The following is an 11,889-nucleotide window of genomic DNA, read 5'->3' on the forward strand; positions in this document are numbered from 1 at the left end:
GGATTAACGTGGACGTAGCCTAAAACAATATGTACAAAATCCAAACAAATAAAAATAAACCTGAATTTTCACGTCGGGCTCGTGTCTCAAAACAGAAACTTCGGCACGGCAGTTCGATTTAAAACCTCACCTCGTTCAGTTCGTTGTTCCGGCGACTCTCGAGCCCCGAAAACACGCCACTGCCATCTTTACTTGGTGTGAGGGGTAGCGGCGAGGACGAGCCACTGTGGACTGGTGTTCCTGTAAATAAAAGTAGAAAAATAAAAAAAATATCACAAACACGAAAAGCCTCTCGATGTTTTCCTACAAACAAGCAATTTAAGATCTAGATATCTGGTGACAAACAGCACCATCTGGTGGATAGATCAAAGCCGTCATGGAATTATTTATATGTAAAGAGTGGATACTTGAAGGGAACGTTGTCATAAAACCATAACCTAATGTACTGTAATGAAAGGTTAGGTAATTATTGATATATAAGAACGGAGTAACAGCACATGGACAGCGTTCGCACTGGATTCGAATATCTCTGACGTGCAAAATCTCCAGAATTTCATTCCCTTCACAGAGCTCTTGTACTTCTCGAGTGAAAAGATTCGACACCTCTTTTTTTTTTTAAACCAGATTTTTGTTTCTTAACTATATTTTAAATAATGCATCAGACACAATGGGGCATTCTTTTATAGGAAAATAATCAATGAGCTGAAGTTGATTATTTGTATTCACGACAATTTGTGCATTTTTTTTTTTTACTGAGTAAAGAACGTCGTGTAGTTTTTATCTAGTTATTGTTACATTTAACAACTATGAGACAAGCGAGACATTCCATATCGCTATGGTTTAAACGTCCAAATATGGCTTTAGATGGAAGGATGACGGTTCACTCACTCTTCTCCAGGTTGAGGAAGAATTTGGGAAGCGGAGTCGGGACTTCAGCGAGCCTGCGTTTGGGTTGAGGTGAGGTGTTACTGCTGCCTCCTCCCCCCTCGGCGCTCTTCTCTCCCCCGGAGGTGTTGCGCGTGGAGCGTCTCAGAGAGTGCGTGCTGTCTGAATCGGGATTGGTGCAGCGGCGGCGTTTCGGCGTTGTTGCTGTGATAACGGGTGAGATGGAGGTCTCGTTGTGAGCAGAGTGTCCGTCTGTAGACTGAGGAGTGGACGGATTCAGGCCTGGACTCGGGGAGCGCTCACCGAGAGACCTGACACATGACCACCAATTACAACCAATTAGAATATCGATATGTACTCGTTTCCTGTACTCAAATGATCAAATATGAACATTTCGAAAAGCTTTGGAAGAGTTTTCAGTGTCACAGAGGCTTTCGCCTGGTATGTAAAACAGGGGTTCACAAACTTATCAGCACTTCTAGGATTTACAAGACACTGAGAACTAGAGCTCTGTGTCATGACTGGGATTTCGCAGGAACCAACAAAGAACTTGCAGTAGGTGGTTTATATGCTGCGTTCGACTTGCCTTGGAGCTTGGAATTACATCTTTTCGAGCTACAAAGAGGGGGGAAGAAAAAAGAAAAAAAAAAACAAAACACGGACGTCTCCACGTTTGTCTTTTGTTAGTGAAAATCTAGCCGGCTAACCGTGACGAGCAACGTATACGGTCCCTCCTCCAAACAAACCGTATAGTCTCGTTTCAGATTTCCACACCACCTAGAAGTAGGGTTGTCAAAAGTACCAGTACCGAGTAAAAAGAAAAAGGTGACGGTACCAGATTTTCATAAATATCGGGTCAACCCGGTACTGACGCGCTGCCGGACAAGTAATCGGCCGGGAACTTTTCACGGGTGCAACAAGAAGACATTGGAGCCAAAGCAGCAGCAGCTCCGCCAGTCGCCATGGCTACGTCCAAAATCGCATATTTACCTACTATATAGCATGCGAAATACATGTATTTCTTTAGGATGCTCGTGGTGCTATTACCGCCAAGTGTCTAAAAGCCTCGCCCGTAATATTTCAGTGTGGATAGATTAACCGGGCTTTCAGAAGAGCAGCTGCTTACCCGCGGTATTTACTCAAGCAGGTGAGTTTAAAATGATGGAAGCGGCTGCATTATGAATGTTGTAGTATAGTTTAATTGGAGTGCATCATTGCAGGAAAACATCCTCGTTTTTGCTTACTTAATGGTTAGCACACACGCGTTTAACGCTAATACGGTCAGGAGTCCTTATTAACCATTTGATGCTTTAACTTTTATTGGGGTAAAATAAATGGGAGGACATGATGGGGTTGAATAATTTTACACACCAGACGCTTTTTGATGACCGATACATCTGAAATTTATGTGTTAGAAAATAACGTGTGGCTAGCACTGTTTATGTCTTTAATATCAGTCAGTCAGAAACATTTCTCCTCTTGTCTGGAGAACTCTAGTAGCTTTAATAATGGTATACTTCAAGTATACAGAATGGCATTTTTTTATTTAAATTAAAAAAAATAATGTGTTGTTCAAATAGCATTTTTTTGTGTTTTGCACTGGTACCGAGTACCGTGGAATCGTACTGGTACTGAAATTTTGTTACCGTGACAACCCTACCTAGTAGAGCATCCTGCACCGTCTCCGATCGGCTGGAAGAACTTGGATGAGCTGACCTTCTTGAACTGGGCCTGCTCGTTGGGATACAGGAGGATCATGGGTAAGGTGAAGTCGAAGGTGATCCTCAAGCCGTCCACCATTTCCTTACAGAGCTCCTCGCTGTGGGCGCAGAACGCACGAGAAACTTTTAGAAACGTATAGAGATCGCTTCCTCCTCCTTAAAAACCCTTAAACCGCTAAAGCTGCGTTTTAAACCTGAAACATTAAACAAACTGGATAAAACTATTTTAAATAATAGCTACAGCTTAAAGGAGACCTATTACGCCCCTTTTTACTAGATGTAATAAGTCTCAGGTGTTCCCAGAATGTGTCTGATCATTTAATATACCGCGCTGAAAACGCCCCTTTTTGGGTGGAAGCAAAAACACTTTAAATGCAAATGAGCTGCTGGTCTCCGCCCCCTTTCCAGAAGAGGGCTGTGCCTTTGCTTCAGATACAACAACAACAAAGGCGGGGTCAAAGTACACGTTGTTCACGAGCAGCCGATGAAGACCGGAGGCGGGGTTTTTTGTTATAAACCTACGTGGGTTAGTACAGGAAGTAAAGTGTGGAATTACTGACGACTCGTTTCAGCTGTTCAGAATCGATTCCTTCTTTTGGGAGTCAATAACTCCGTTTGTCATGCGCTTTGATTTTTGAACCTTTGCAGATGTTTTTACATTCACAAACAGCTATGTATGTAACATGGCACATGAAAAGTAATGTCTGAAAAATCATAATAGGTGCACTTTTAAAAAAGAAAACGAAAGCCACAATAAGCTGGCGGAGCTGCTGCATATCCATCTTGATGGATGACCGCTATGCTGAACCCCGGAACATAAACAGGTGCGCTCCGACTGATGAGAGGACAGTTTACTCTGTGAAAGCGAACCAAGCCGAGGAGAAAATACAACATTGCGACAGTTTAAGTCCCCGTTTCGGAACAAAGCTCAGATCTACAGGTCTGAAAATACCCTTACTGTGGTGTTCTCTGATTCGGCCTCTTCTTTTATGCGTTATGTTTTTAGCTTTAGTGTTTTCATGTTTTTAGCTTTATTGGTTTTTTTTTTTATAAACCTGTTTTTGGTTTTACTGTTGTTTTTTTTAAAAATGTATTGTAATGTCTGTACCTGATCCCTAATATACAATCCATATAATCTGTACTATTACAATATCTACGCGATGAGAAAAGTCAAGGATACTTCTGGAAACTTCAGACTAAACGATCAGTGCATTTACACACAGCGCGTTGTCCTCTGTTCAAGAATCCATTTCAGTGTAAACAGTCTGTGGGCTAAAGCGAAACAGTGCACTAGTTTTACTTACTTTTTCTCAGGTGGTACATAGTGTGGGCTCATGTTGGACTGCGTGGAGCTCTGAGGATGCCGGAAGCGCTCGTTGGCAGAAAAAGCGGCGTTGATAGTGAAGTGTTTCACGTACGACTCGAGGATGTTCACGATGTTCATCTGGCACGGCAGCTTCACCAGCTACAGACAAACATGAGAAGAGTCACATGTTCAAACGTGACTCACCAGCAGCACTTCCTTGCCTGGGTTTAATCACGTTAACAGACCCATGACGTCTTCCCATCACCCTGTGAATACTCCGCAAAGCCATTTTAAATGGTGTTAAATACTAATACAGTATCAGAGGCCAGCGAGATCATTTACAGCTTGATAAAACACAAACGTGTTTGGTGCGATGAGCCACTCGGCCAGCACGCCGCGCTAACGTTTGCTATTTGCTCTGACTGGACTCGCACGCTTTGTCACTATGGTAACAGTGACACTAAATGCTGTTCTGTCTAGAAGATCTAAATGTGCGACATAACGTATGCTGGGAATAACCTTTTTTCTCTTGTTGATGTAGTAGCAGTCATCCTCCAGCTTCTTCTTCAGCACATCAGGGATGTCGATGTTGATCGTGATGTTCTTCTCCTCAGTCTCCCTTTTTGTGTGGGCCTCCTGCTCTTCTTTCTGTAAACAAAAAAAACCGACAGACAATCTCATCAAATGAGCCATGAATGTGCTGTGCTGGTAGGAATATTGAAAAAATGTTTTATTAATTAATAAAAATAAATAAATAAATAAATAAAAACCAGCCACAATACAGCTGCCTATAATGCTTTAAATTCATTGCTTTAATAACCTTATTGAAAGTTGCTTTAACTCTATGATTCCTTCCTTTATTATTTGTTATACCACGGCACTCTCGAATGATCGATTCTGATTGGTCAGAAGGTTTTCCTGTAACAGCAGCTCGGCTGTAATTCAAATCACAGAATTATATTAATGCACTCATTCTTCCGTCTTATTGTTTCTACGGCAACACCTCATTTTCTGCGGTGAAGCCGTCCATAACTAACTTTTAACATTTATTTACCATTTCGGTAAGGGATCTCATTTTCTGTGCTTTGTAACACTCAAAAGTAAAGCTGCAACGGTACATTTTCCACCATGGGAACATCTAAGGACAGAAGACTATCTCAGCTCTATAGTTTGTTGTACTGTGAGACAGATGAAAAAGAAAACGCATAGTTTAATGAGTTTTATAGCTGTTGTAATGCAACATTTCCATTCTTTATTACAATAGGAATGTACAGTTGCTGGTGAATTGCCATGGTATAAGCTTCTTTGGGGAATAAAAATAAACCGAAATCATCACCTTTGGGGTGGGAGTGTCATCACATTTGGTCAGCTTGTTGTGGATACTTTTCAGCAAAAGTTGTGTTTTATTCCATACTTACTCAGTTCATGTTGAAACTGATTATTAAAGCTCATTATATGTGCAAAAGGTGAAGTAACATTAGCTAGCTAATTTGTTAGGCTTTAAAAATAAGGAAAAGCAAAACGTTTGATTTGACCGCTACTTAACAATTGACCGAAGAGAGCACAGCTCCGCCCTCGTTTTCGATTGGCTCACAAAACAGAGTCTCACAATGTCACGGGTCAAATGGGTCATTTTCTTGCTACTTTCTTTCCACTTAAGTGAAATGACTTTTCCACTGGGTGTGTCTGCTTTAGTCAAAATAAATAAATAAATGAATAAATAAATAAGTAAGTAAAATAAAAAGGCAAAAAGTTTGTACTTTGTACGGTGTCTCCTGTATCGCTGTGGCAAGGGGTCAAAAATTGTACAGCAGATATAAAAAGTCTACACACCCCTGTTAAAACTGCAGGTTTGTGTCATGTAAAAGAATGAAACCAAGATAAACCACACCAGATCTTTTTGCCACCTTTGATGGGATATAGCAACAATCAAATTTCAAATCAAAAACAAATAAAATGCTTTAGGCAATGGGTGAAATCGTTCATCTTCAACAGAGGCCTGCAGGTTTTGTAAAAAATCTGATTAGTATTTGGAGCCATCTATGCTGACTATGAGCATCTTGAATAAAGCCCCAGTCCCAGCTGAAGACAAGCAGCCCCAGAGCATGGTGCTGCCACCACCATGCTTCACAGTGAGTATGGCGCTCTTGTCTTGTTTTTGTACCAAACTAATCTTTTAGAATTATGCCCAAAATTTTCTACCATTGTATCATCAGACCACAACACATTCGGTCACACGCTTTGGCAAAACGTAGTTTTTTTTTTTTATGAGAAAGGGCTTCCATCTAGCCATCTTCTCCCATAGCCCAGATATTTGAAGAACACGAGAGCTTGCTTTCACATGCAGGGAGCGACAAGTACTTGCCTGACATTCCTGCAGCTCCTTTAATGTTGCGGTAGGTCTCTCAGAAGCCTCCCTGGTAAGTTTTTCTCTTGCCCTTTCATCTAATTTGGAGGGACGTCCTGTTCTTGGTAACGTCATTGTGGTGCCCCATTTTCTCCACTTTTTGATGATGGCCTTCACAGTGTTCCATGGTACATCTAATGTTTTGGAAATTCTTTTGTACCCCTCTCCTGATCGATACCTTTCGACAATGAGGTCCCGTACATCTTTGCGGACCATGGCTTCAGCAGTCAGGTGAAACCAAGATGAGGTCAAGAAACTCCTACAGAAACAGCTGGTCTTTATTTTGGTGTTAATCAGAGTCACTTCAGTGATGACAGGTGTAAGATAATTACTTTTGAACAGGATTGGTAAATTCTGAGCACAGTCACATGGCCCATTATAAAAGGGTGTGCATGATTATGCAATCAGGTTGTCACCCCCCCCATTCCTTTCTCTTTTATTAACAATTTTCTAAAAGTTTGCTCTTTTTCTTTTATTTCCCTAAAAGGTTCATGGAAAAAAAAACTGCCGTGGTTCATCTTGGATTCATCTGAAGGTCAGGAGTTCAATCCCCAGCACTGCCAAGCTACCACTGTTGGGCCCTTGGGCAAGGCCCTTAACCCTCAATAGCTCAGTTGTATAAATGAGATAAATGTAAGTTTCTCTGGATAAAGGACAGTTGCTAAATGCCATAAATGTAATGTAGACTTTTTATATCCACTGTACATAACTTTTTTTTGGGAGGGGGTGTAATGCAACGTTACGCCCTCTAACAAAGATGACAACTTGCAAACAGCTATATATACACACACATGAAAATAATTCAATAACAACTATGTACCATTTCATCTAAATCCTCAGACGACTCGCTCTCGCTTTTTATAGTCTCCGGGTCTGAATTGTCTTCGTCACCGTCTTCAGATGATGAAATCAAAGCTGTTCAGGTAAAAAAAAACAAAAAAAAAAACATACATAAAGAATTATCACAAAGTTCAGCTGGGAACAGAAACTGATAAGTCACCAGGAAAGACTTCACAAGACAAGGACTTCTCAGTGACGGACATGTTTGTGGCGAATAACTCCAAAGCTGAATGTTTTGCATGAAAACAGCGTTAATAAGAGCCATTATGTCATTATGAACCACGTTTAGAATAGTCTGTAAAACTTACGATCATCGCTCTCCTCCTTTTCGTCTTCAGGTAAGCTTTTTAACACGGAGTTAACACCTGGCAAACGACAACGTCGCTTCCTCCATCCTTTTCTCCTCCTGTGAGGAACAAGGTATTTAGCTCGACACGAACAATTCGATGAAATTTACACGTGTGCTGCTTTGGATCAAGTGTCAACGTAAACATTTAAATAAATAGAAACACTACTAAGAATACATTATTTATTTATGGTCCATTTTGTGCTTCCGTGTACACTGAAACGGACTTCATGTCCATTGAGCGTTTTGAAAACGCTCTGTAACACAGAACGCCATAGACAGGTTTCTTGTGACACGCCCCGGAGTGCCACGTGATCCGGCGCAAACCAATCAAAATCAGCGGACAGGTCACTTAAACTCGTCGGCGCCATTTTGGTTTTGTTTTGTGCAGGTGAACAGATTTGTGTACAATGTCAACAGCGTGTCTGTACTTTATGCTCATGGCTTATAACGGGTTTTTAAATACTTGGCCATCACGTCAAACCAAACCACAGGAACAGCATATACATGTCACTTGGGAGAAAAATAAAACAACAACAACATAAAAACACCGGCTTTAATTCAAACGTACATGCGAGCCAAAGCTTTCCGAGCCAGTTTACGCTGCAACTTGCGGTTGTCCTCGGAATCTCGGAGAACATGATCCTCTGCAGCCCAGCGATCCCAGCTGTGGGATAAACAAACAATATTGACACGGTGAGTCAGGAACTGTGTGGAGAAAGGAAGCAGAGCTAGTCCCGGTGTGTGAGAGCAGGAGGAGCTGGTGCGTTTCTGAACTCCGGGTCATAGACAACAGGAAGAGCTAACAAGTTAACTAGCTGAATGCTTTAGCTAGCAACCTGCCTCCATGGAGTAAAGCTTGGCCTTGATTAGCACCAGCGAGTTTTTTTTTTTTTTAAAGCCGGCCTGATTGCTAACACGCTAACGGCTAACTCAGCTGGTATGCAGTGTTTGTGTTTCTCACCTTCGGTTCCAGCCGTTGAAGTGAATCAGATATTTAGGGATCCGCTTTCCCTTCTCATCCTTTCCCACTACAATATCCACCACCTACAAAACACAATCGGTTTATGCGTTAGAACTGCGATGTAATCCGGGTAAATCGCACACCGTTTCCCAACACAGCTTCCCTTGTCCCGCTGCTGCTATACAAACCGCACCGCTCCAGCCGAGGCGCTTCCGGGGTGACGTCATCGGATTCCCTTTAGCCAAACGGCTTCTGATGCTTCCTTCACTAGCTCCGCGGATTTACTGTTTCCCAATTACACATGCGCTGAAGTTACGGATTGTTCCGCAATCGAGCGAGCAGCTCACTTTAGCTTGCTGGCGATCGATATTTCTAGGTGTACTCCTAACACATTCCTAGTGTCCAGTGTGTATAATGCTGTTAGAAAGACGTGTCAATGTCTGTATTTAGAGAGAGGAAAAGAAATTTTATATATATATATATATATATATATATATATATATATATATAAAGAATCATTAACACGGGCCACCATAATAAATATCCCCACCTCTCAAATCATGGAAAAATGACGGTCATAACAAGTGAAAAACTTGTGTATCAAAAATTTCCCGCTGTATTTACGACGCGAATTTGTAACGTTTGGCTCGGAAACTCGTTTTAACCACAATTGTGAGAGCACGTGAAGGAAACATGGTTTGTTTGGAGTACAACTTGTTTATCCAACATCACAACACATTCAGTAAGTAGTGCACTATTTTGAGATATAATATTATATATATTATATATCCAGCGTATTATGAATTCCCACAATGCACTGCAATACTTCAACGTTCGTATGATATACCCATAAAGCACGGTGGTCTGTAAGGAATAGGAAGTAGAGCACTAATTAGGACACAAGCAAACATACAAACATAAACAAACACATCTATGCTAACTGATCTTTGTGAGTATAATGCTAGTTATTAAAATAGAATAGAAAATAGTATATATTCTTTGAACTCTATTGAGTCATTGAGTGTATTTGTTATTATCCCTCAATGGGTGCGTGTGCGATGCTGAGTTGAAGAAGTGCACTACTGTCTCGCGCACACACGGAAAAGGCCTTGCGGTAGCTAGATAAGGAAACTAATTCATGCTAGCTGAGTTAGTTAGCTACATTCCACCGCCAATAAAACATGCAAACAAACAAGTAAATAAATAACTGCACTGCTTGTTTAAGTGTATAACTTTCTGATTAACATCACAACTTTCTGAAGTCACTACATCGTGCATGTCAGACACATGTAAACACGCCGTGCAGCAGTAAGCACGCGCTGAAAGCGCCTCCCAAATTCACTTAAACTACTGAAATCAACTAGAACGCACTTGCTATTGCACCACACTAACCAGGAAGCAAGATTCACAAGCTCTCAATGCTGACTAAAAAAAATACTGCGCTCTTTCATGTTTCCGGCATAAAGTTACCTTTGCATCATACAGCACTTTGGCCTTGGACGGGTCTGGTTCGAAGCAGAGAACTTTTTCTCCTTTATGGAATTTAAATTTCATTCCCCGAGAGTTCATTTGTTCGTCATGGCGATCAGGAGAGGAGGAATCCAGACCCTCCGCTCCTTAACCCATTCTGTGCCGCTCTGCTATCCAAAGGAAAATCTACGGAGACCAGCCTGCGCAGTGCTGCCTGAGGTAAACGAAGCAATACACAACGATTGTCCCTCCGGGGATCCGTAGAAAGCCGTGACGTCAAACGACCAGGAAGTCGCTGGAATGTAAACAAGAGTAATGAGAACTAAACATTGCTATGCATTTGTTTTGTACTTTTTTGCACTGTATCCCACTGTTACTGAATAAATAATAATAATAAAATAATAAATAAGAGTAATGAAATCTGCTAATTATATTTCTGAGCTATTGTATGTGTTCCTGTGCCATTCAACAGTGTCGTCATTTTCCGTTGCAGTTTTTCTGTGCGTGTTTTGTGAAGAATTAAAAACAAACAAACAAACAAATAAATAAATAAACGTATCAATATTTTTTATTTCGTAAATGTAATATTTTGTATCAATCGTATTTTTTTTAAATACATAGATAAATAAATAGAATAAGCATTCATTTATACAGTTTAGTTGAATTTAAATATTAATTTCACGGTAGTATTTCCATGTTATGGATCCTGGGAGGACATGATTAGCTACTTTAATGTAGTTATAATGTAGTTGTAATAACCTTGCAAAGCTATAAATAAAAAAAATTGCGATTAAAAAATCCTAATACATTTGTATATATTCTATGTTGTTTAAATATGCTATGATCTAAATATGAATTATTTAATAATAATAATAATAATGAAAAAAAAACTAACAAATAATGGCGTATTCATATTGTGGCTATTTATATAAGCCTGCTGTTTCTATCAGACTCGGTTTGTGTTATTCATAACCAAAGTAACATTAATTGAGTTTTTTTTTTCTTTTCTTTTTAGTCGTTTACTTGTTTAACCTGTCCACGTTAGGCCTGTCAGAAATGCGCCACACTACATGCATGTATGGTGTACTTCTATGATGGGGTTTGTGTGCTGTTATACTTGTGAGCGTGAATCTATAAGGGTATATAGACTATATGACTATATGCTTTTTATCCACAAGAGGTCGCTATGTACCTTCATTCTTTCTCACCCACGTTTGTCTTAATGCAGGGGTTCCCAAACTTTTCCAGGGCAAGGCCCCCCCAGATGGCATTAACATTTGACCGAGGCCCCCCCCTTTTGCAAGATGTCCTTAATAAACACATTTAAAATACAGACTTCTGAATATATCCCCCCTTTTTTTTTTATTAATGATTACATCTTTCATCTTTACATTACATTACATTATGAATTGATTGTGTGTGTGTGTGTGTGTGTGTGGTTGTCTGAGAGTGAGAATTTGAAAACCACTGTCTTAATGAAATCATAACGCTTAAACCCTCCAGTGACTAGGTTCACATGCACATCAGTATTCCGATATGAATCGAAATTTGGCAATATTTTAATTGGTATTGAGTCATATATATACGCCACAATCCGACTGCCCGATTCAGATTGAGACAATATTCCAGTCCTTCCAGGATTTTGCCGTTTTGCGATCGCAGAGATAATCGCAAAATCAAGCAAACGCTGCAACATTCAGAGGAGCTTGCAATGTTTCTAAATTACAGCAGGTTGTCTGCAGATTTGGGCCAAGACACGCCATGTGACTTCATCACAACAAGCATTCAGCCTAAACCCTGTTCGATTCACATACGTCGAACATGAGTATATTCTTATCAGACAACTAAACTCAAAAAATAAAGTTAAAGGAAAAAGAGTAGTATCCTTAATGTTCAGATTGTCATTTATGAACGATATACAGTTTTGTTTTGTATACATGTTTAATAACC

General features: G+C 40.3%; 1 protein-coding gene across 2 annotated transcripts in view; it reads right to left on the minus strand.

The window, feature by feature from the left end:
- LOC128602014 (male-specific lethal 3 homolog) overlaps positions 1-11,250 on the minus strand; it is a 32,387-nt gene extending 21,137 nt beyond the window's left edge. Inside the window, exons 1-11 of one of the 2 annotated variants that reach the window (XM_053615519.1) lie at positions 10,963-11,250; positions 9,940-10,234; positions 8,470-8,552; positions 8,077-8,172; positions 7,468-7,565; positions 7,140-7,234; positions 4,432-4,560; positions 3,911-4,071; positions 2,546-2,704; positions 889-1,196; positions 131-240 (exon numbers count right to left, since the gene is read on the minus strand). In XM_053615519.1, coding sequence (XP_053471494.1) covers positions 131-240; positions 889-1,196; positions 2,546-2,704; positions 3,911-4,071; positions 4,432-4,560; positions 7,140-7,234; positions 7,468-7,565; positions 8,077-8,172; positions 8,470-8,552; positions 9,940-10,038 — 1,338 coding nt within the window. In that variant the 5' untranslated portion in view covers positions 10,039-10,234; positions 10,963-11,250. Of the gene's footprint in view, positions 1-130; positions 241-888; positions 1,197-2,545; positions 2,705-3,910; positions 4,072-4,431; positions 4,561-6,277; positions 6,579-7,139; positions 7,235-7,467; positions 7,566-8,076; positions 8,173-8,469; positions 8,553-9,939; positions 10,235-10,962 lie in introns of those variants that run through there. The other variant, XM_053615520.1, reaches the window with a different exon arrangement.
- Positions 11,251-11,889: the final 639 nt, after the last annotated feature.

This window comes from Ictalurus furcatus, chromosome 26 (assembly GCF_023375685.1).
Source record: "Ictalurus furcatus strain D&B chromosome 26, Billie_1.0, whole genome shotgun sequence".
Classification (NCBI taxonomy): domain Eukaryota; kingdom Metazoa; phylum Chordata; class Actinopteri; order Siluriformes; family Ictaluridae; genus Ictalurus; species Ictalurus furcatus.